The sequence below is a fragment of the Rhipicephalus sanguineus genome, chromosome 8, assembly GCF_013339695.2.
Source record: "Rhipicephalus sanguineus isolate Rsan-2018 chromosome 8, BIME_Rsan_1.4, whole genome shotgun sequence".
Lineage (NCBI taxonomy): Eukaryota > Metazoa > Arthropoda > Arachnida > Ixodida > Ixodidae > Rhipicephalus > Rhipicephalus sanguineus.
The window spans coordinates 88,433,403-88,458,688 of NC_051183.1; the positions used below are offsets into that span (position 1 = coordinate 88,433,403).

The 25,286-nt window shown below is 44.7% G+C and overlaps 1 protein-coding gene across 1 annotated transcript; it reads right to left on the reverse strand.

Annotated features, from left to right (window-relative positions):
* Positions 1 to 7,680: 7,680 nt before the first annotated feature.
* Positions 7,681 to 17,807, reverse strand: LOC119402893 (E3 ubiquitin-protein ligase siah2-like). The gene is made up of 4 exons (XM_037669938.2): positions 17,592 to 17,807; positions 13,883 to 14,015; positions 12,016 to 12,122; positions 7,681 to 8,051 (listed from the first exon to the last, which is right to left on the reverse strand). The coding sequence occupies exons 1-4, from the start codon at positions 17,767 to 17,769 to the stop codon at positions 7,681 to 7,683; spliced, it is 789 nt and encodes a 262-aa protein (XP_037525866.1). The 5' UTR covers positions 17,770 to 17,807.
* Between the last annotated feature and the right edge of the window lie 7,479 nt (positions 17,808 to 25,286).

Consider the following 25,286-nt stretch of genomic DNA (forward strand, 5'->3'; position numbering starts at 1 on the left):
GATCTAGTTTCTTCCTGTTCACAGAGGCTGCCTAAAAAGAATAGCCTTTTTTTTTCTTTTGCGTCGCGTTTTCTCTGCACAGGATTTTATTCCGTGCGTTGAGGTAGGCCGCCTAGGCCAGTTCCTTATCTAAAGCGTATACTGAGTTTACGTGCCGTGCCAATCGGCTACGTCGAGGGCTTGCCGGCTTTTGCTTTTAGTGTAGTTTTGATTTGATGGAAAAACGGTATAAGTGAAGTAACGAAGCGAAGTCGGACGAGTTCACTACGTAGAAGCTTATCGTGTCGAAGCAGAAGGAATAAATGCTTAGGGAGCCGTTATGGCTTGGCCTGTCATCTCTAATGTTGGCATTCTTTTCGTTTTATAGAGGTGCATAGCAGAGGATTGAGCTCGCCGGAGAAAGTCTCAAGGCGTCGCAATGTCTTTTTTTCAGGTGACCACCCCCAAGTAACTTAAGTAACAGTAGGCGCTCGTCCAAAAAAAGAAAACCGAACGTGTGTTAAAAATATCTATTGTGTTGTGTGTTATGCTAGCATGGTGCTCCAGTGTATGACAATATGTCCTCGGGCAGTTAGAGCTGCAGGTCCACTATCTTCAAGAAAGCGGCTCGTCCGAGTGGAAATCTCTTGATGTGGCACAACTTTTTCGTCAATGATGATGTCTCATTTCGGAAAAATTCGTACGGAATTGCAGTGTAGTACCGTGCTGCCCTATAATGAATGAGCACGTTTCCTTAAAGAAAATAAACTTCTACATTTTCAGTATACCTATAGCTCGCTTGCCTTCCCGAGAACGTAGATTTAAACGTGCACTAGAGTTTATTGAAGTGAATACATCTACAAATAAAGCAATTATCTCATGAATAATGCTTTTCGGTCTGCAGAAATCTACCAGCCGCACATTTGAATGCGATGGAAGTTTGCTGGCAGCATGTTGAGCAATATTTTCTCATCCTGAAGCAGTACACAATGATGTGCTTCCTGTATAGCGGAGAGCGAAAACAGTCAAAACATGGAAACGGTTGAAGAGAATATGCGCTCAAGCCGCTACCCTTGCCAAGTGGACCTTCTATAGACGCCCATGGCCTACTTCAGCGCCGACATCTGAAATCTGTTCCCCTGCCATGGCGGATACAAAATTTGGGAGGATGTTTTGTTGATGGCAGTCGAGCAGCGTCGTTGAGAGTACAGCTGGCAGCTTCGGACTTGTCCTGAGCTGTTTTCTTGAATTGTTTACAACAGGTACTCCTATTTGCTGCAAACATGAATAATTGTTACTTCATAGCGATGTGCAAGGAGCGGCTTGGCACTTTCGCATTTTTAGACCTAACGCTTTAAAAACTGTCTTGTAGGCTGAACAAAGCCTACGAGATTGCGAAACTAACATCACTGTAGAACATAGTGTTTTCAAAAAATCCCTCATGGGTGAAAACAGAAACACATAAACGTCCATGTTTCTCTTTTCTGAAAAAAAAACTGAATTGTAAAATAAGTTTTCATTATTAGACGGTGGGTCATCCCGATTATAAGCTAAAACATGATGCGTGATTAAAGAGAACAGGTGCTTTTCAGCCCTCTCATTACAATCCTTTGCCACAGCCAAAACTTCGTCTCGCAGTTTTAGATATATAATTGGAACGCCTCAAGATCAACACTCCATGAAAGATACACCTTAATATTAATGAAGTAACAGACCAAAGAGAACAAGAAAAAGTGATGACACAAGCAATGCTATCAAGCCAATTATAAATGAAACCGAGCGCATCCTTTCTGGGCATACTTGTAGACAAGAAAATAAATTTCCTCACTAGTAAATGTCCAGATAACACTTCTACTTTTTTTCAATGTTCAGTTTCTAACCTGCAGTTTTTCCTGCATCTCATGACATCTATTATCTGTGCTTCTTCATAAAATGCATATCACTACATCTCGCTAAAACACATAAATATATCACAGTGCAACTCACTCTTTTCTTTCTTGTAGATGAGAATAAAAATGCATCCACTGCTTTGAGTCACAAAACACGTCATGGAAGGATTGACTCTAATGTACGTATATCGAAAGGTTCTTCGCATGACATTAGCCGCGTATCAACAACATTTCTCACTTGTTCACTTAACATTTGCTTTTAAACTACCTCACATTCCAGTGTCTACGTCTGCGCTCGTGGATAGTTCACCGCGCAAAAGTGCGACGTCAAATGTGATATGTACCGGTTTGTTATCGGGGCAATAGTACACCTTCTGTGGAAACACTCCGAGGAACATTTTTTCACCTCTCTGAACACAGATGGCAAAATATAAAGAGTGTAATTATTATTTTGGTGCCCCTAGGCTACAGCAACAGAACAGAAATCCGCGATGAAAATTCGTGGTATCATATAGTTCACATTTAAAGATTCTCTATTTCAGAATACGCGAAGACCACTTTCTGGGCTTGGAAAAGAATTACTGTCTCCGCGCCTCAGAGTCACGAGGATTCATTCCTTCCTTTGAAATAAAAGGAACATTTTAAGGTTTATTTAGTGATTTATTTATTTATGTATTTAGTTATTCGTCAATGGTCCCATAACAAGATGGATAAACAGTATAAACAAGACGAACCTGAAGGGATGTTTATCATGATGTGAATGAATCTGCTTCCTGAACTGTAATTCCGAAGCGCGGGAAATTGCGAATAACTACTACTTTAATGGGAAGGTCGTTGTAGCCTCAGGCGGTGCACAGAAGGAAACGCTGCAGAATTGTGCTTGTCACTTTGTGGCGCAATCAATGCCTTAGGATGGCATTTGTGAAGGCCAGGAATACTGGTTAGATAAGCTGGTTGTCACATCGACTCAAATACCTTGTGGTTGAATAACAAGTTGAAAACATTGTCGTCCTTTGAGAGCTACCTAAAAGGACACTAAAGGCAAATATTAAGTCGACGTCGATTGTTGAAATACCGATCCAGAAACCTCGCAGTGCTACTTTTGTGTCAAGGAAGTGCTACTTTTCAAATAAAATCACGTTTTTGTGGTCCGCATCGCGTTAGCGCACTTCAAATCACCCGCGTGAAAGCGGCCTTTCCCACGTCACTGTTGCCACGTCCAACGTTGCCCGCCTTTACTGCGCGGCGGCGTGGACTGGCGGCGTGCACCATTGGGGCATCCGGCAACATCACATGCATGCGGCATTTTGTCGAACTTTCTGTCAGAGCGACTTTCACGAGCACGCAAAACACACGCGGCAGTACGCGAGGCCGACACAACCACTGAGACGCGACCGCGTGAGCGAAGCAGGGCGTCGGGCAAAGTGCAGTTCGGCGAAAACGGAACCTCTCAACCACGCGCGCCGTTTTCCATGGCAACGCCAAAGAGGTTATTTTTTCCAGGAATCAAACAGAAAGGAACAAGCAGCATTTTATGACGTATCTTGATGCACGGAAGGTTCTTCTTTCATTGCAACTAGTTTGATTACGAGTGAATAATTGTAGTCGGACTCTCTCACCTCATCGGGATCTTTTCTAAAATGTCCCGCTCGTGGCGCTCGTCTTGTGATACATTTAGCTTAATTTCTCGGTAAGTAGGGCACTGCGGTAGATAATATTGATGTTTTAGACGTTGTCATACATTATGCTTTCAATCTGACATAAATTGTTATTTGCCTTTAGTGTCGGCCGAATACAGGGAAAAATGTCACGATATGCTTCCGGCGAAAACCGCGAGCATTCACATTATCGTCGTAATAGCTGAGGACGGCTGTCCCAGTATGGCATAATTGGCGTCGATGACCAAGAACGCCCAGCGTCGGAGTCAAGTACCTGGCGTCATTTAGAGGACCTCACAGGACGCGATTACTGTGTTCTTCCCTGCTCGAAGAGAAGGTGTTGACTTCCTGCGTTAATGATAATCGGCCACATCGGGAACGATAAGCAGCTTAGCTTTGGAGTAGACTAGCAGGCGTGCGCGCTGGTTGCTTTCAGTAACGAACACCAGAAAACTTGGACGGTAGTTGATGCTTAGGGATTGTCCGGTCATTCTAAATATCAGAACAAATGGTCTTACGAGAAAGCGTGTGCCTTGTTACTCTCAGCCAGCTTGCAGGAATAAGGCAAATACGGAATTATTCACGAAATAAATATGACATTCACCACTTGTTTAAAATCCCGCGTCGACGACAGGACGAGCTGACAACAGTGAGCGTCACAGCACATAGGATGGTGTCGGCTCGCCGGGAACTCGTGGCTTGCTGCGTGATGCGTATTTGCACGAGAACAACCATTTTTTTCTTCAGAATCTACGCTGTAGGCTCGTTCATTTGATATGCTCCATAATAGGTTAGACTTCCACACTGGTGTGTATTATGAATTCATGCGACGTGGCTCGTCACAAGTTTTTCGGAACACTCGAGGCCGTGCTAGGCGTGTCATTAGGACGAGTGCTGCGAGTTGAGCTACGTCCCTCGTTGTATTTTGGATTTGCTGCAGGTGGAGAAACTGCGATCACGGCAGCGGAACACACATGTGCCCGCAATTTTGACCATTCCATGCAAGCCATTCTTGCCTCAATGTGCCGCCTTCCCAGAAATAAAAAGAAAGGAGGTAAGCGCTCATAAATCATTAAAATGTGCTGCCGTTATCTCCATGGGATTGCACAAATGATACGCGAAGCTTTCGCATAAAACAAGCAACTACGCTGCCTTCGATGTTCGCATTGGTGAATAGGCGTGTTAATACCGCGTGCTTGCACTAAGGCGCCCTGTAACACTCAAATATAAAGGTGCGGACCAAGCTTTCATTAACTGACAAACTCGCAAGGACCTAACCGAAGAATGTTTTGGTGCTTCCTAGCGTGTTTTTATTGGCAAGATCACGCTTTTCTTATCAGCGAGAGCCACGGCTCAGCGCGTGTTCGCTTCAGTCTTGAACATGAAGTGCTCATTGACACGAAACACTGAATACGCATTACCACCGTCAGTCACCCGCATCTTTCTGCGGGCATGTGCTGCTGATTGCGTGAGCGTTTTTTCAAGTGCAGATAGAAGATGAAGACATAGGCGTATCTCCCACTCCCTAAAGTCGGGGGGCTGAGCCCCCCCCCCCCCCTCCTTTTGTGAACGTTCACTGCCGGCAGCGCAGTGACAAACCAACAACTCTGGCGAATTTTTTGTTCCGCACAACTGTCACAAAATTGGATATGAAATTCAAATGTATCCCCAGCTTCTGCAGTGAACATCGTCTTCCGCGCCATTGTGAAGGAGGCTACAGTAGAGCTGGGACTATCAGGCGTGATAGTCTTCCGTGCTGTGTTTATGCCATTCTACCTGGCACCAAATTTACATCACCGGCAACGCAACCTAAGGCGGGAACCAGGAGCGTTTATGAAGATTTCAGTCAATTAATGTTGCTGCAGTCTGCGGGAAATGCCTGTCATTTCTTTTTTTTTTCGAGAACGTACAGCATTGCTTGCCCTGTCTCCTTGGCACAAGTGAGCCGATGAGCGCGCAGATTCGCTGAGTGTTATACTCGGGCAGAGCTGACGCGGAACAGCGGTGAATGAAGATTCCGCCTGTCTTTCCTCATTATTATCATTCGCCTGGCTGATCATAGTGTAGCTTCCAATCACTTTAGTAGCTTGGATTAAGACGTGAAAAAAAAAACGCATTCTCAACGAAGAAGAGTTTACATAGCGATGCTCTATACGGGCACGAACGGTTCAACGACGTTACTGCAGATGAACTCATATTTGGGCGAGTTGGATTCTATTGAACACAATGTTTCTCAATAATTCAAGGCTGCAATTCACCACAGGAAATGTAGGTTCACTGCCACTGAAAGTATTCATATTCACGCAAGCTTGCTCATAAATGAGCGCTGGTTTGTTCTTCGCAATCCTGCAATAGCCTCATGGCGACAGCAGTATGCATATACCCTGTATATACCGGCTGTCCCGGCTAACTTGGAACAATATAATAAAAATGGATACTCTCAGTTTGAACAGCGCTCCTGTTGCAAAGGCGGCCGAAGCAGCGAAGGCAACTAGCGTGCTTCAAGTGTCGAGCTGTGATGTTCGTTTAGCGGCGTCCCTTGAGCTCGAGTGACTTTCGTACGCTCCGTAACATGAGCGCGGACATCACGGTGAAAGCGTGAAACATCCCTCTTCCGCTCACCACGAGAAAACCGCGCGAGCAGACAGCGGAAGGGCAAGGTTCTCCCTGCGCAAATATAAGAAGAAGCGGGCGAGCTCGCCGACGACTTTTAAATGCGCCCGTCGCGCTACTAGCGCCATGTCGCTGGTAATGAAGAAACGCTTATAAGAGCCTGCCGTCTCTGAGTCCGTCCAGCGGTAAAGGGTGTGTATATAACGCTCGCCGTAAGCTACGTGCATGATCTGCGTCTCGTGGCGTAGTGGTTAGCGCCACTCGCTGCGGAGCAAGAGGTCCCTATTTCGATTCCGCGCTTCGGACACATTTTTCTGAATTATTTTTCTTTGGGGCTTTTATGTATATATATATATATATATATATATATATATATATATATATATATATATATATATACATACATATACATATACGGTACATGACGGCGCGACGGCGACGGCAAAATTCAGCTGAGACTGTCCACATAATTGCTATCGCAATGCAAAAACGTGCCCTCTAGGAAAGCTCTACGTGTTGCTTATTAGTGGTAGTCGTGTGTACGTATGACCTGTATTCTTTTTTTCATCGCTAGAGGCTAATGAATTCATTATCTTACTCAGCCAACATTTGCGTTCTTGTTCGCATCGGTAAAATATTAACTTCTTGTTGTACGGCACCTCAAATAACCACAGAATCAAGCATTCACTTTTGGCAGAAATGTGCCAGAAAACGAGAAACACGCGAAAGATGAAATAGTCGCCCGCCGCTACTCCAGCGCTTCCAAGCTTTCTTTAGTTGATACAAGGCTGCGTTAGTTCATCACCGCATCGTGCAGTGCTTCACGCTCGATAACGGACGCGTCAGGAGCTTGTTTTGATGCGCGTTCAACAAATTGATTTAAGCCCTCTAAAATGAACGAACACCGCCGTTTATCGATCAAAGTTCGTTTGATAGCGCTTGAGTAGCGGCGTGCTAGCGTACGTCATTTCATATTTCGCGTGTGTCGCGTGCTTTCTTTTTCTTGGAAAAAGAAACAGGTAGATTTCAGCAAAAAAATAAATGCTTGCTTTTGGGTTTATTAGAAGCCAGGTACAATATAAAGTTACTAATTCACGAATTCCAGCAAGAATAAGAAAGTTGGCTAATTATAACTAATTATTACTTAGCTATTACTAGAAAAAAATACAGGTTGCATGTACACGCGACTACCGATACTATACGTATAACAGGTACAACTTTCCTAGAGCGCATGGTTTTCTTAAATATCTTGGTCGAAGTCAGCTAGACAGCTGGTATATATATATATATATATATATATATATATATATATATATATATATATATATATATATATATATATATATATATATATATATATATATATATATAGGGCTAAAGAGAAGGATACACGCATGAAAACTTAATACACCACATTTCGTGCGCGCATAGTTCACACCATTCTAATTGACCTTCATACTTAATATATAGGACGCTATGGCCTGCTGGATACAAAATGTACAGTTCCGAGTGTCCATCATTGGTTTATTTTCTCTTCCTCACTATATGGTGGAACTGATGGTGACATTCATTTTGAGATCGCCGCCATTGCAGAGGCGCCGGGCCGTGCTCAGCATAAAGATCAGCCCGTCTCCGCTCTGGACACTCTCGGCCAGTGTGTGAATGCCTTTCATCCTGGCCTCCCAGGTAAGGCGGTGATCGGGTCCACAAAACTGCAGCCGGTAAAGAAAATGCCGCGCCTCCTTGCTCGACCCCACAAGCAGAACAACACCGAAGAAGTGCTTGCAGGAGGGACTTTCGCTGGTCTTCTTGAGCATCACGAGGAAGTCTCGGTTGTGGCACGTCTGAATCGAGTACCAGGTGAAGTTCTGCACGAAGTCGAAGCTTGTTGCCGTGACGCACACGCTCTCTCCTGCGCGATCATGTGCATCAAAAAGGACCGCTTACTTACAGAGGGTACGTAAATTTCGTGTGCTCCGTTTTGACTGTTTATATTATATATTTAACAAATTAAAGAAAGTGTATAGCTGTCTTGGCTGCTGAAAACATCGCAAGCACTAGTTCGTTCGGACTGCTTGTATTTGGGCTCTGTTGGATTCGCGTTCATGCTTGGTTAGGGTGAGATGGGCTCCTTGTTGTGCCGGATTGGTTTGGTTGCAGTTGTGTCTTAACTGGCGGACCATGCGATGCAATCAGATCGCCTAATCAGAGTCAGCTATAGGACGCCTTAAAATACTTGCTTGGAGCGTCTATGATAGGCTCCCTACTGGAAAACCCACTAACACTGTCCCAGTGTCATACGTGATTATTGGACCAGTGTGGCGCTGGGAATCGGGACGCTGGCACGCTGCACACTGGGCACCCGTTACGGGCCGAAATCGGGCTTTTAAATTGTTTTTAAAAATGTGGGCATGCCGAGATCGTGATTAGGGCAGAAACGCGAGCACTGCGACAAAAAAAACCTAAGAAAAAACTGAGCGAGCAGGAGTCGAACCCACCACCTCGACGCAACGTACATCTTGAGTCTGACACGCTACCGCTGCGGCACATCTGGAAGACGAAAACACTTTTTTTCTTCATGTGATAAGTGCGTGCGGTAACAAGTATTTTCATTTTTCTGGTTTAGCAACACAGATTTCAGTATCTTCGTGCTCGCGAGAACCTAACAGAACATAGTTCATTTGTTTGTTATGTGCTGCCTAAGATCAGAACGTCTGTCTGGCTCGTTCTTCCGCAAAATATATTATCGTAACCGCAGATGTGTTGCGGCGATCACACTGACTCGCTAAGCAGTTAGTCATACCTATGTAGAAAACAATGTTTATCGGAACTGCACACAGAACACTTTTGTTTCCGTCAACCGTTTGAACATATTTTCCGTCCTCTTTGTTTACGTTCCGCGTAATAAATAGCCGCAGTAGTTCACCCCACCCGAAAAATAGAGTTTCTTACAATAATGCCTAGAGGGGAATCTGGCGCTAGTGTCAACGCGAGCTCCTTGAGCGGCCCTTCAACCAGCATGGGAATGATTGAAAGTACAGGCTTCGGATTTGCTTAGGATGGATTAGGTTCTTTAGATACGCGACGCTTGTTTGCCGAGTGTAAAACAAAGCGATATGAAGTTATTTCTAATTAAAACTTGCTTCATTCTTTTGTGCCTAAAACCTATTGAAAAAAGCTTGCGTGACCGTGAGATGGAAGTGAAACCTGGGCGAATACAACCACCAGGGTAGGCAATGCTCTGCCATTGTGTTCCAGATTTGGCATCACAATATAATTAAATATTTGTTTACAACACTTCAAACAAACACGCTTTTCTTTCCTCGAAAGTACGCATTATCTATTTATGGAAATAACAGTACCGTATTGCGTGAGAAACACTTAACGTATCATCTTCTGCGATGCCAGGTGCGTCTGTGCAAGTGGCCTGCAGCCAACGCATCTCGATCACACACTTCAGAGAAAGCGCTCGCGCTCGGCAGATGATTGATTCAGCGTGTACGTACGTCCGTCGCTTAACGAAAGCTAAAGCTTGATATGTGTAGCACACAGAATAAAATAATATTTTGAAAATATTGGATAAGTTTTTCTTTCGACTTCTCGCGACCCAATACTAAATTTTATACGAATTCCACCCAGCGCCCCCAGTTTTTTGCAATGTGCTCCCAATGTTCCCTGTTCCCGGGCAGACTCTGTACAGCGTGCTCAGTGCCTCCTAGTGCAGTGTAAGACACTGGGCCACTGGGTACAGTATTCCCAGCGTCTTTGAGCGCACTGGGCGGCACTGGCCACGCTGTACAGTCTGTCCAAGTGCCTCCCAGCGTGCTGCAGTACAGTGGGACACACTGTACAGCGTTTCCAGTGCCATCCAGTGCGCTGAAAGGCACTGGGAGGCACTGGAAACGCTGTTTTTTTTCCGATAGGGCTCTGTGCCGGATTAGTTTAGTTACGGCTGTTGTTAATCCGGTGGACCATTGCAATGGCGTCGAATCGCCTAATCAGAGCCACCTATAGCACGGGTTACAAATAAAATCTGTTGGTGTGTGAACAATCATTGCAGAAGAAAGTAAAGCGTACAGTGAGGACGGATGCGGAAAGCTAGCACGCTGTTCTTTTCCAGCCCTGCTAATGCTTTTTTTCGTTTGCGCGCTGGCAGCAGTGTGACACGAAACACGGACGGGTGAGGACAAAATAAGACAACACAACCGCCACCGTTTTCTTGTTTTTTGCCTCTTGTCTTCGGTTGCGTTTGCGCTATGTCACACGTTTTACGATCTTGAGCGACCCATACCTAACAGCTAGCTACATCTTGCTTTACCAGCGAAAGGAGCCTGGGCGTTTGTTTTCACCCGCAACTTTCCCGTTTTGCGCGTGTATATATGCATGCATACATACGCACGAACGATCATAAAAGGGTGGTTGAAGGCCCCCTCCCCCCTCCCTCTCGTACCAAATAATGTTTATACTTACGGCTCCCCGCTAACTAAACCTTCTTTCTGACTAAAATCAAGGATCGCAAATAGCTTTATCAAGAGATACGCTATAACACATCCATATATATATATATATATATATATATATATATATATATATATATATATATATATATATATATATATATATATATATATATATATATTTGGCAATAACGCGAGTTCGCTCAATAGTAGCCCAGTCCCAAAGACCAAAGAGACATCAATCCATCGAATTGCAACTTGCGGGATAAATTTGCATGCTAGCTCTAATACTGAGAGCAACTCGCGCTCGCTTTCAAACTTGACATAAACTTTCAACAACTCAAGGGCACACACTTGTCGCCTGTTACACCGAAATTCTGTATGGCTACGGCCCCAGAACATGCTCGCATCCGTCGATAGAAAAGCACCGGGACGGAGTGGTACATCAGCAAACGCCGGGGTTTCACGTGCTCGCACGTGTAACCCCAATATTTACTGAGCACGTGAAGCCCCCTCCAAAGCAACGTGCATTGTCCTAGCGTTTACCACTGCGCGGCCACCTGCGCGCCTAAACTTTGCAATAGCGCGCCTTTCGCTTCCTCTTTTCACAATGTTCTATGACTAGGCTAGCGTGGTTAGAACCATAGGCGTACGCAAAGGGAACATGGGGGTTGGCAGCCCCCCAATCACCTAACGAGGGCGGCAAGTCAACCCTATATAATAATCAGTCGAACCTGTCGCGTCATTGTCTAATCTGCAGTGTTTTAGCCACGAAATGTTTTAACAATAATGACCGCGGAGGATCCCCGGCAATAAATAGCACGACAGGTTGATTTCCCATTCATACATCTGGAAAACCTGGGACCAGAGCAGCACATCATTGCTTCGTTTTCATTTCTGCGTCATATAAGAAGCTTGTTTTCTCTTCGACTTTCCGCTTGGAGGGGAGCGGCAGCGTGGGAAAGCCTTGCCACCTCTAGTTGAGTACCTTGCAGACGCCTATGGTTAAGACTGCCGTATATCGGAGTGCATGCGACGAGCCTTGATGGGACCAGCCAATAAAGCATGCTTGCGAACTCATGCGTGATCCGCGTGAGACACATGAGCTTCCGTCACGCAAGAGAGCCCTCCTAGTCAGTGATTGTATTTCTCTTTCGATAACGTTACGGGAAAGCCATTGAAAGATAGCGCTCCAGAAGAGCGGCGTCGCACAAGGGTACAGTGAAATTCATTTCGTTGCTGTCGGTCATTTCATGTATTGCACTGCTCAGTCATTAAAGGCTACGTTAGTGTATTCGATCGTATCAGGGGACACCACTGCTCTGTTGGCTAGCCACCGTCATATCCTGGATTGAAGAAATGGTAAAATGGTCCAAGAAATGGTGCAGTAAACTGAGTACATTTGTTGCAATACATCACCTTCCAATCTTGTAATGAAGCCGTGCGTGCCAAGAATGTGGTCGACGAGCTTTTCTGGCCGTCCTCTCCAACTGCAGTGCTCCGCTCCCAGCACACAGGAACACGGCCTGAAATGCATGCCAAGAAATAATCTCGGAGCACAGCACTGCAGAAACGCTTCGAGAAAGGCTGGAAGCAAAAAAATGCACGATTAGGCTAAACACTTCGGTTAGGTTTAGGTTAATCCGCAAAACGCGATAAATGGGGCTTGTTGGAGAACGAGAACGTATTTTCGGGAAAACTGTATCCCTGACACTACAACGTAGACTTTAAAGAAGGTGATGCTCGAGAGCACAAATACCTATATAACCAACGAAAACCTACACGTAAGACTGCCCTGTGCCCTAGAAGTCGTACGGGCCAATTGATTTAAACTTACACACGATAGGCCATGGTGGATGTGTGCATCGACATCTACACTAGTTCATCGTTCAAAGTGGACGTGCGCCAATAAATAATGTAAGGATAGACGTCTGCGCAGGGCGATACCCAGGAACTCGCATCTCTCAATAGATCGCACAGTTTACACCTTCACCGCATATATCCACCCCAAATGTACCTTATGTTTCAACTCATCCCAGGTCCCTCCATCAAAACCTCCACTGACTGATACCGATTGTGGCTATGTGTCACTACATCTACACACATGAACAACGCGATACCCAATTGTGGGCCTGTGCCAATGACTACATCTTACGAGCATGAAGCAGAAGCATGGACATGCGTCAATAGATATGAGGATCCCTGCATCAACGCCTGCACAAATTCATACCCGAGTTGAGTGTGTGCCTATAGATGTAAGGACATAAATCTGCACAAGCCAATACCCAAAGTGGGCATATTCCCCTGAATCTAAGAATGTACACTACGCATACCAATCCACAAGGAAAGGTATGTGTCATTTTTTCTACACAAACGTAACGCAACCTGCGCCACTGTCTACAAATTAAAGAAGGAATTGTTCAATAACGCATGCTTCTGTCCCACAACAAAAATTATTATTTTTGTGGCATGCATTTTTTTTTCAATATTGACGCGCGTCCAGTCATTACAACACAAAAATGTTGCGAAAACCATAAGCGTGGCATAGCGTCTTGACAAGTGGGTCGAGTAATACTCAAGCTAACAAGTTGTACATTAATCAAAACCCGCCGCGTTCTCAAATATGCGAACTGATGTCCATCGAATAATGAAAATACACACCCTAATGTAATAGGTTAAAATGTTAGCGAAGCAATATGCTTACACATTGGCCTAATTTTCTATATTGCGTGACCTTCTAGAATGCTGCAGACGTGGTTAATTTCGCTGCCAATTAGAAGAGAGCCATCGTGCACTCCTCACCTCTTTCAGGTGTCGTTAAAGCATTCAAACGTTCAAGATTAGGCTCAAATTTGAACGATGGCATCGCGCTGGTTATGAATAGACGCCATGCCACAGTGATTAAGGTTAGTGGCTGCTGACACAAAAGACGCAGGATCCGAACCTTAGCACGGCGGTCACAGTTCGGTCGTGGCGACATCCTAGGGCTTCGCGTACTGTGAGATATGAATGCACGCTAAATAGTTCCTAGCAGCGAAAGTTTCCGGAGGCCTCCCCTACTGTGTCGCCCACAAGCTGAATCGCTTTAAGACTTTAAACCGCATAAAACAAGCAAACTCACATACACTTGGTATGCACTGTTGCATATGCCACTAATTTTGCAGATTATTTTACGAATGTAATACTTGTAATGATATGAAGCAGAGAACACGTTATCAGAAAGATCGCAATTTTGTAATAATGAGTCTGAGGAAGACAAGAGAGCAGCTACGACACGATTGCTCACCCGTATTCGCACGACATATCGTGCTTCTGCTTGGCTGCTATCGTGAGAGAGGCTGAGCAACCCAGGGAGTGGTACTTGCAATGGAAGAGATTCATCTCCGCCAGGTGGTCTAAGGCCAGGTTCCTATTCGTGTCTGCACACATATAACGAGGGATGCAGAGGCATGTTCATTTTTATTTCAGTTTTCACCTACTGTGGCCTTAGTATGCAAATATCCCTGATGTAGGCTTGCTGTGACAATCTCTCTACCCCCTCACGCCACCAACAATAATCGTCAGGGGTCACAACCTCAGCGTTCGTACCATAGTCGCCATGTCGTAATGAACGAAAATTTCAAAGATGACTGAAGAATTGAATTGAAGTGAAAAAGTCTCATGGTCACTTATGGCTTCGCCGAAGGCCCCTGGAAGAAGAATGACATCGTCTTTTTCTTCTAAATTATTTGGATTGATTCACTGCCCCCCTCCTGCAAGCTTTCTGCACCTAAAATTGATATGCGCTGCCTCCAGGATCGGAGACTTCGTAAGCTTTCTTCACCTCACGTCGTTTTGCTCTGCCACCGGAATCAACCTATCTTTGACCAAGCGACGATGCCATATGATGACGCCATGATGTGACGTCATACGTACACATAGGTCAGCAAGCTCACTCATGAGTCGACTCACTCAGGCTCACTCAGACTCAGATCGAGTCATGAGTCAGTCTGTATGATTAATATTATGGTGAGTTTGAGTCCTAGTGAGTCCGGCTGAGAAAAGCTTTAGTGACTGGCTCGGAGTGAGTCTGAGTAATACTTTGCTGAGTCCGAGTCCGTGTGAGCCTTAAGCGCACAAAACATTTCTTGAGTGGGTGTGTGTGAGCTCCACATTTTCTGCCGACCGATGGTCCTATCTACCCAACTTCAGCATTACAACCAGCCTTATGTCAGCTCAGGTTTGTGCACACGTTTACCCAAGCCTTCTCAAAACATACTTCAGCGCATTAGCGTTCATACGCTAGCTCTATAAGTATTGATCAGATGCGTGAGTTTTGACCTCCCCCCTCCGCAAACTTTTTCAGAAGAACTTCCTGATAAAAAATGTCTCGTGTGAGTCATCTCTTTCAATGAAAATGTTATTCTAAATTGCAACCATTGTCCACTCGTATTTGAAGGCGCGATATCAAAAAGCGTCAAGTAGAGCCCCGATTATATGAGATATCGGTGTTAAAGAGCATTGACAGCAATGTTGAAAAAGCTAATTATAGATTAATGGACTCATGAGTCGACTCACTCAGACTCCGATTGAGCCGTGAGTCTGAGTTTGAGTGAGTCTAAGTGAGTAATATTTTGTTCATTTTGAGTAAGAATGAGTCCCGCCGAGAAAAATTTTTTGTCAGTCTGAGTCCGAGTGACTCTGGTTGAGGAAAACCAACCTTGCTGAGTGTGAGTCCGACTGAGCCCTGAGGGCAAAATATATTTTATGAGTTATTCTAAGCGTGCTGCACATATTTTGGCGACGTATGTATATACATGGGTAATTTTGTCACGTAATGATGACGTCAGAAGACGACGTTGCTGTGGGACGTTATACCTTGTATACCAAATCAACCAGCCTCTACTTCGTATGAACTGCTGAGCCCCCCCCCCCCCCCGCCATTTTAAATGATCTCTTACAAATGTAGGCAATCCTTTCATCACTTCGCATGACACGGATGGTCACTTTTCGCCTTTGATGAGGCATCTAAGGCTTTTGCCCTAATAAAGCTAATAAATCGTTAAAAACAATAGATAGTCAAATTTTGTGCACACTAACCAACGTTAGGCAGGGCTGGTAGACCACATACAGCTGGTAAATATCTTCATAAAGCAGCGAACATCACCATACTCTAAGAACGACCATGGCTGGATGCGAGCTAGGACGACATTTGTCTTCAAGAATATTAGCAGATAATGCAAGCATTCGATCCCGAATGAATAGAGACGTTGCTTTTCTGCCCCCGAACCACCAACATAACTGAGTATCCAACTATATCCGCCATTTATTCAAGATTAGCCAACATTTATTGAAAATTAGCAACTGTTAGCGTCAGCAACTCATGGTGCCTTCAAAATAAATAATGCGGTTTTCTACTTAGTTTCTACAGCGCGACTGGACGCGGACGGAGAAGGAACACGCAAACACACACACAGCGCTGACTTTCAACTGGAATGTTTATTTTTCATATGCATGTGACGCTTATATAGACACACGCGAGCAGGTGCACACAAAACAAGAAACAAAAGCAGGACCCAAACGCGCATGTTCTGCCACAATCACAACCAGTTGCCACCAACCTAGAGTGACGCATCCAGATATCTCTTTTCCTTATTTGTTAGAGACAAGGATGGCATGCTGACACATGTATCATTCATTTTATCCATTTCATACGCTTCAATAATTTCTCTAGTCAATCGATCACTTGCCCTGTTGAGAATACTAGTTTTATCAAAAATGGGAAAACAGCCACATCTTTGGCAGTGAATGGCAAGGTGTCCGGAAATAACTTTCGTGACATTGTACTTATGTTCGCGCAACCTTTGATTAACACACCGGCCGGTCTGGCCAATGTACACACGGGAACATGACAGCGGGACGGAATAAATAACGTCTTTAGCGCAGGCAACATACTTCTCGCTATGTTTAGTGGAACACGAAGCATTTTCTTTTTCCCTTTCGGCGTTCACTCGCCTGCAAAGTCCCTGCAGTCGCACGGGCGCGGAAAAAACAACGTCCATACCGGACCTTCTCGCAATCCTTTTCAGGTTGTGAGATACGGTGTGGATGTAGGGCACTACTGCATTTATTTGCAAGTTATTTATTTGCAAGTTATTTCCGGACACCTTGCCATTCACTGCCAAAGATGTGGCTGTTTTCCCATTTTTGATAAAACTAGTATTCTCAACAGGGCAAGTGATCGATTGACTAGAGAAATTATTGAAGCGTATGAAATAGATAAAATGAATGATACATGTGTCAGCATGCCATCCTTGTCTCTAACAAATAAGGAAAAGAGATATCTGGATGCGTCACTCTAGGTTGGTGGCAACTGGTTGTGATTGTGGCAGAACATGCGCGTTTGGGTCCTGCTTTTGTTTCTTGTTTTGTGTGCACCTGCTCGCGTATGTCTATATAAGCGTCACGTGCATATGAAAAATAAACATTCCAGTTGAAAGTCAGCGCTGTGTGTGTGTTTGCGTGTTCCTTCTCCGTCCGCGTTCAGTCGCGCTGTAGAAACTAAGCATGAACAACCAACTAGCCCGCCAACGCACTTTAGCGGTTTTCTAATTTGGTAAGAGAGGTTATCGTTTTCATCAGAATTATTGCCATCGCATGAAATCTAAGAAAGCAGCTTTAGGACGCTCTGCAACCACGAAGACATTCTCTTCGTGGTTCTTGAGTACGGAGCGAGCTGTCGGGGTAAAGGGTTTCAGAATCATACCAGGAGGGTGGTGAGGTTTGTAAGCCACCTTCAAACAAGCTTAAGTATATTATTGATTCGGCGAACAATAATGTTGCATAAAAATCAATAACACACAATCTACAATGCAAACTGACGACATGCGACATGTTTCGGTCGCTTGAACGACCGACCAATAAAGCGAATGAGTCGCATATTCACCTATTTGTTGCCCAGGGTCCATAATTACTCTTGGAATGTATTAGAAGCATGAAGCACCGTCTAGGCTCACCTTTCGCCGCGCGGCAGACTGGGCAACGGGCCACCCTTTGACGGCAGCGCGTGCACAGGTGATGGCCGTTGTGGCACTGCAGGATGGGCGGTTCCGCGTAGTCTCCGCACACCGGGCATTCCAACAGACTTCTCAAGCCTGCAACCGACGTAATCGTCGTGGTCGTCTGTGCCGGCATCGTGGTGAATACGTCGGCCACAGGGCCCGTGCTGTCCAGCGCTTCTACAATAGGAAGAAGAGCGTACCAAAATGAGTTAGCAAGCCTTTTCGGCAAATGCGACTTTACCTAAGACCGTGTAGCGGTATTATCGGGTAATAGCTGGAGCAAAATAATGAAAAATGGACATGAAACGTACAAAAGCTCACAGGGTTGCCTATGCAGCCGCCTCAGACAACTTGAAAGAGAAGGGTTACTTATTTTTCTTCTCAGTCGTATACAAATGCTCCCTCTCCCCGCCGAAAGCTTTCTGTACCTAACGCGAGTTTGCAATGGCTCTAAGATCGTGGGCACTCCAAACTATCTGCACGACACCTAGTTTTGCACTACCTCCTGAATAGGCCCACCGCTGGCCAAGCGACGCCGTCATGCTATGAGGTCATCGTATGAAGTCGTAGCGACATAATACGAAGCTCGAACGTCATGGCGCCAACAAATATTGCCAATGTGGAGAGTCATGCGGACGCCATCACGTCATGATCTTTTGCAACACCCGCGTCGATGCCGCTGACGGTCAATTTTCGCAGTTGATGAGGCATCAAATGCTTTCGCCTTAATCTACCGCAACACAGCACTGATGCCGTGGTCGTTTTGACGCTCTTTCAGCCTACTGCGCGGCGCAGTATTCTGAATCAAAATGAAGTTCCCACCATCTGCGTCTGGCTTACCACTCCAGGCTTATCCTCAATATTTATATGAAAAAAAAAGGTTTCCTAATAAAAGACTTGTGCTTTCATTCCAGTAGGAAAAAAACTTTAGAAGTGAATTCCCTCCTGAATTTATGATTCCGCCGTCAAACCTCGAAACAGCGCGGCAACTGGTGATGCTATCAGCCCTGTGTATTCGACGTAGTAGATTGAGCGCAAACGGACGGGACACAAGAAGACAAGGCGACTACACGAGCGCACGTGTCTTGTCGTCTTGTTTTCTTGTGTCCGGTCCGTTTGCGCTCAATCCATTACAGAATGAACCAACGCGGCCAGCAAAGCATTTTATTAAATGGTATATTCGAGTGCAAGAAATTATATCTTTCGAAAGCCAGGATTAATCGCTGTTTTATATCTGATCAATGGAAAACGTAGTTCGAAGGCCATTTTACAATGTTTGAAATATACAGGTTGTTTTTTTAAGACTACATTTGTTAATAAAAATGCTATGACACAACGGTGCTTCGTCTTCCCTCACGAACTCTACGTCCTGTAGGAAAAGCGTGGCGCTTGAACTTGTACGAAGGGCAATACAGAACAAGCATAGATGAATCTTGTCAGCGGGCATTTTCCTCCTTATAACAATGCACGGCCACACATTGCAGCTGCAACAAACAAGCTCCTGCACTGCTTTGTGGTGGGAAGTGTTCGGTCACCCAGCATACACCCCGTACTTAGCTACGTCTGTTTACCATCTCTTAGTTAACATAAAGCGCTGGCTAGGAGGGCAGCAGTTTGACACAGACGGCGAGGTGCAGAACGGCGCACAGAACTGGTGAAAGCACAGGCGGCAGCCTTCTACAATGAGGACATGGTAAAGTTGCTACCACGTAAAGACAAATATCTGAATTGGAATGCATTGAAGTGGCGACTATGTAGAGAGGTATCTGGTATGCATATCTTAATGTTCTAAACAAAGCATCTTTAATTTTCGTTCATTTTTTCTTCAATCAATGCGACTTCAAAAAAAAAACAGCCCTCTGGTATATCGATCGACTGAAAGACTGGTCAAAGAAACGAATACATAACTTATCAATTTATTGTCGTCCCGTGGCCAAGATCATCCTAGGTTTGTACGAGAAAAAAGCAGCATCACCCAGACTCACCTTCGGACTCCCGAAACAGTTGGCACAAAGCTGCGGGCTTGAAGCAGTGGGGGCACATGTTACGACCGCGCTCGCGCTGCATGATGGGACCCTGTGTTGACTTCCGGCGAACGGGCCAGTTGAACGCGCTGTGCGTGTGAGCTGGCTGGACACAAGTTAAAGTTTTTTTAGGCTGTTGAAAAAGGTAATGCCGCGTTGTGACTTTGACAATGCCACGCTTCAGATTGTCTCACAGGTGGTGATGTAGCCCCTCCGATTCGCTCAAAACTCTAACACGGCGGCACTCGTCCGCCAGGCCAAATGTGGTTTTGCTTATGTGGGTTACAACCTTACCATACATGTAATCTGCATCTACAGAACCTGACGCCCTGCGGTTTACCTATACAGAAGAGCTGTCCCAAGGGGATTCTGGTAGCTCCGTGGCTCTTTTTTCTCTGCTATTCTATAAAATACACATATTAATATTTAAGAATTCGTCGCTACTACTTCAAATTGTAAGTTTCGCACGGCCGTGATGTCGCAATCTGTGAAATGTTTCCCCCGGAAGTTCATGTTTCGGGCATAAAACCAGCGACAAGAACGCTTGGCTGTGTGGGAGAATAACTGCCTGAAATGCATAAGAGTAATTTGATGTTGCGGAAATGAGCAAATGCAATATTTCTGGATGTCCTTTTGCTGTGTCAGTCAGTGCACGTCTATGACGAGAATCGTTGTGCGTACAGTCGCACGAACAGTATATATTTTTGGCTCTTTCTGTCCACGTATAGCTGTCCGAGTATAGCTTTTCCTGTGGTCGTCCGGCGACATGCGGAATAATTGCCACCAATATTTCTGATTGGCTCGTGTTGGCTGATACATTCTCTCCTATTTGCTAAAAACACCAAAATCAAGGTATTCAACAAAATCGAGAAACGCAGCCGTTTCTATTCAGTATAACGCACATATTGATATCGGACACTGCGATGTTCAATTATCACGCTTTTGTGCAGAATCACGTCTGCCCTGCGCAGCAACTGTCCATGGAAGTCATGAATGAACACGAGGATTAATCTAGACTTAGTGAGAGAATGGACAGACACGAAAGGGCAACAATAAATTCATGAATGACGAATGGCCTCTTTGTGGCATGTCTGGAACATGTCTGGTCTGGAAGAATGTCACAGTCCGAAATATCATGGCCTGGAACATGTCATGGCCTGAAATTTCACCTTCGAATAAGTATGGTGGAATTTAACCGTTAATAATTCTAGTTTGGGTGCTGGTGAAAATCGGCTTGGCCTGTGCCAAATTTGTGTTGGGGTATTCATGACCACCCTCTATATAAACATCGTCAAACCCAGTGATTTCGCTACACGCCCCTCACCCCCCGCTATCTATAAATTTAGTTAAACGAGAGAAAATCACCATGCGCTTAAGCAACAGTCTAACATCTAATGCGGCCCTCGCATGCGCTTTCGCAGATTACTGCGCTGCTTCGGGGAGCCAAACCGTCTCTCAATTTCTTTCGCCGTTTCCAATCTCTAATACGACAAAAAAGAAGCATTTAGCGATCGCTCAAAAACCCAAGATATGCTTCAGTTGTCAGAGTTGAGCACCAAATCTCGAACCATTTTTGATCCAAACTTAAACATGCTGGCACTCCCTCCCTCTGTTCGAATGAAAATTTTCTAGCTTCATGCATTCCCTGTAATGTGTACCCTGGCAATGCTGTAAACAGTGCGAAGGTTGGGAGGCTGGAGGCAAGCGCGGTTGTATGCAAGCAATATCTTACATCCCTTCACCTAACATCTTCGCAGGGCTCTTGGTATCTTTTTGACTCACTTTCTCTAAGAAGCTTACTATAGGGATCTCGATCACGATTACCAATATTGCGTATTAAGCTCTGACAGCTTGTTCAGCCTTTAATATAAAGAAACGCTAGGCTTACCTTAGCGACGCGTCAATTTTCGATCGTTCTGGCTGTGTGGTTTTTCCTCGTTTTCTTCTTCGTTATGCTGCTGGTTCACTTCGATTCCAAGACAAGGACCCACTACAGCAAAACGGGTCAGAAATCGGTCGACAGGAGGCAGCTTAACTAAAAGCGGTTACACTATGAAGATGAACGTCATGTAAAACAAATAAATGGACAGATTAATTTAGAGGTTTTTAATGGGACGAAAATTGGCTGATGTTTTAACTCTTGTAAACACAGTTATCATCGGTGAAATGTATGTTTGGCTTGGTTTTGCGAAGACTATGCACAATCTTTCATTAAAATTGTGCTTTATTGCAAATCTGATGGAGAAACTACCCAAAGGTCATGATTTAGTTGTGGCGTCGGAGTTGTGCACAAGTGTAGAGCGAACGCTAGCGCACTCTCATGCGTTTGGTAATTGATAAGCGACCGTTGCTCGTTTCGCTCTTTCCTTCGCTTCGCTCCTTTTGTCACTTCTCTGTACATCTCCGAGCTTTCCTTCTCGCCGCGCTACAGGGTCGCCGTTGGGTAGATTTGAAAAAGGACACAAAGCTCAGACGAAATGTATCCAAAGTAGCCATGCCATTTTATTTGAGCACCAAGAGTGTAAAAACAATATTACGAGCATAAATTTTACTATTGAGCAATAAATATTATGATCTGAAATAAGCTAAAACTTAGATGTGAATGCGCACTACTTTTTCATCTTTTTTGGTCTTCAATTAAGCTACAGGTAAATTTCAAGTTAATTCAACATTGGTGCAAGATACGGCGTATGAGACAAAACACCACTAAACCGAAATACGCTTATTTTACTGAAATAAACACCCTCTTGACTTTACGTACAAAGTTAAAAAACCAATTATTCAGAATTTTTTGCATAAATTACTTGGGGGTAACATTCACAACTAGCCTAAGTTGGGCAACCCACAATAATGAAATTTGTCTTGAAGTCCAACGCGAATTCTTAATGTTACATCACAGGAGGTGCTGCGGAGCACCACCTTCAGTGACGCTGAGCAGCGAATGCCTTTATTTTGCCGCGTTCTCCGTTTCGCGACACTTATATAAACCAGTGGTGCGTAGTGGGGTAAGCCCGATCTCTGTGACACATACCGATAGCAGTGCTCGTTCATGATAGTTATTGACAGCTTCTTCGTTTTTGCGGACCACTAGTGAGTAGTGGGCCTTGCTCAACGTCTGTAGCACATACCCGCGACATTTTTTTGACCACACCGTAGATTTTCAGGCTAGCTCCAAACAGCTGCGCTGTAATAATAAAGACAATACGATTACTGCTTCTGGTACTATTAATAGTAGTAGTAGGAGTAATAAGAATAATAATAATAATGTTAATAATAATGGGAGTTGCTAGAAAATCGCAGAAAAAAAAATCGTCTAAAGCTTTTTCATAAGATTTTTCACTCAAAAATTGGCATTGATCGGCAACAATATATACTAGAACCTCATTATGTATCTACACGGAGCGATCATCCCCATAAAGTGCGTGAAATGTTTTGCCATACTGAATCCTTCAGAATGTCGTTTTTCCCAAAAACAATATGGGAGTGGAATAGATTACCTGCTGCTGTAGTTAATGAAATATCAAATGATACGTTTTGTTCCTTGTTGACTTAGTGTTTTTATTAGTTCCCATTTTGCCTTTCTCTACATACTAGCTGTGTATGTAATTTATTTATTATTGTGGCTAGTGTTTGTTTTCTAGTGTTTACATGTGATGTTGTATGAAACCGCTTATAATGTGTGCACCCCCTCACTGTAATGCCTCTGATGGCGCTGTGAGTATTGCGTAAATAAATAAATAAATAAATAAATAAATAAATAAATAAATAAATAAATAAATAGGTTTCCATTTTAGATTTCATCAATAGTTAGACAATTTATATGTGTCTATTTGTTGTAGAATATTTTATTTTCTTGCCAATTCCTCAGGTGGGTGTGACCCACTGAAGTGAGACATCATCGCACTCATCATCTTCAGAATCCCTGAGCATCTTGTGATAAGATAAGAATACAAAAGCATTTCTTTTGGCTAGGTTGTTACAGATGCAGCGAGGTGTTGTTAACGAGTTGTGTTGGAGGCTATTGATACGGCCGACAAGGGCATCCTCCCTTTGTAGTTGCTACGTCGATGGCCACGTGTTGCCGACGTAGACGCGCTTACGCGGTGCGCCTACTAGGCGATTTCCTTCTTTCCTCCGAGCAGCGGCTGCCAGTGGTTTCTGCGGCAGCTGCGTGCGCAGGAGTCACTAGAGGTTGGGGGGGGGGGTGGTCAAGTGTTGTCCTCACACGGTTTTAGCGGACGCCAGCTACGAGCCCGCTTTCGCCAGGCCTCGCGAAGAAACTCGTTCGCCTTAAAGAGCACCCGATACTTTCGACAAACGGAAGACCTCCGTGTTGGGATAGTTGGTTTCGGTTTTGACTTCCAATTGATGAAATATGCTTTTCACTACATCTTGTAAACTGTTAACATTTATCTAAACTGATAATTATACCGGCCGGCCGAGTAACTTGATAGCTCTTGTGTTTTTTTTTTCTTTCTCATCGTGCGCCTCCTTATAAGTGCTCTGCCTTTTCAATAAAAAAAAAAGTTGATAATCAGCGCTGTGTCCTGTGTGTTCGCCGTCTCAAGTTTTTCTCTTTTTTTTTGCACTGTTCAGCCACAGTCTTCGAAAAAACCCCGTAATAGCCCGCTCATGCCAGCGGCAAGCTCTCCGTACCATATCGCCTGCATCCGGTGCCATGCAACGTCGGCCGCACGAGGGTTGTACAAAGTGCACGACAAGCCTCACCAGCGTGCCATTCACGTCATACTACCCTCACACACCCGCTGCATGATCGTTGGACGGCGGAATTGCGCACGCTTGAAACTGGCGAGCGTGCGCAGAGAACGGCACAGAGCGAATGAGGAACCATGGGCAATACTAAGGAGAGAATGGGGCGCGCCAATAGAGCTATGGCAACCACTCCTCCATCGCTAACTGGCGACGTCACTGTGCGCGTGCCATAGAGCGCTGCCAAAATGCATCCTGGACTTATTCTCGCAAGGGCAATAGGCACTTAGGGCGCACGAATGAAACCGCCTGCCTACGGCAGCCCTGGAAGGATAAGACGCGCACGAATTCGACAACCCTGTTTTTCGCAGCAAGCTATTCGCGAGGCAATAAATGCAGAGAGCAAGGTCATTCAATGATTACATAAAATACTGGTGCAGGGCCTTTTGGCTAAAATTAGACTGTGGTTGTCAGCACCTATAGATATTCGTTCCAAAGCGCTACTTGACCAATAGCTACCATCATGAAGTGCTAGACACTATTTGAATAACAGAGAGCTGAGATAGTTGATAAGTATTTATTCTAAAATACAGGGAATGCAAAATGGACACAAAAAAAAATTCAAGACGCCACACCGATAAGCGCGGATAAGTTAAGTTTTTGTGTCCACCTTCTTTTCCGCCGCTGTGCCGCCTTTTTTCAGTTGTTAGTCGGCGTTTGCGGTGTCTTCACTTCTTTTTTGTGTGCGTGTTTGCACTCCGTCTTTTAGCTAGACAGCGACCACTAGTTAGCCTTCACTAAAGAACATTAGCAAGCACTAGCCAATACTAGCTATGAAATAGCCACGAATAGGCAGTACCAATGAGCAGTTGACGAATACCACGCACCATCAGCGTTGTACTTATGATGCAGTAGG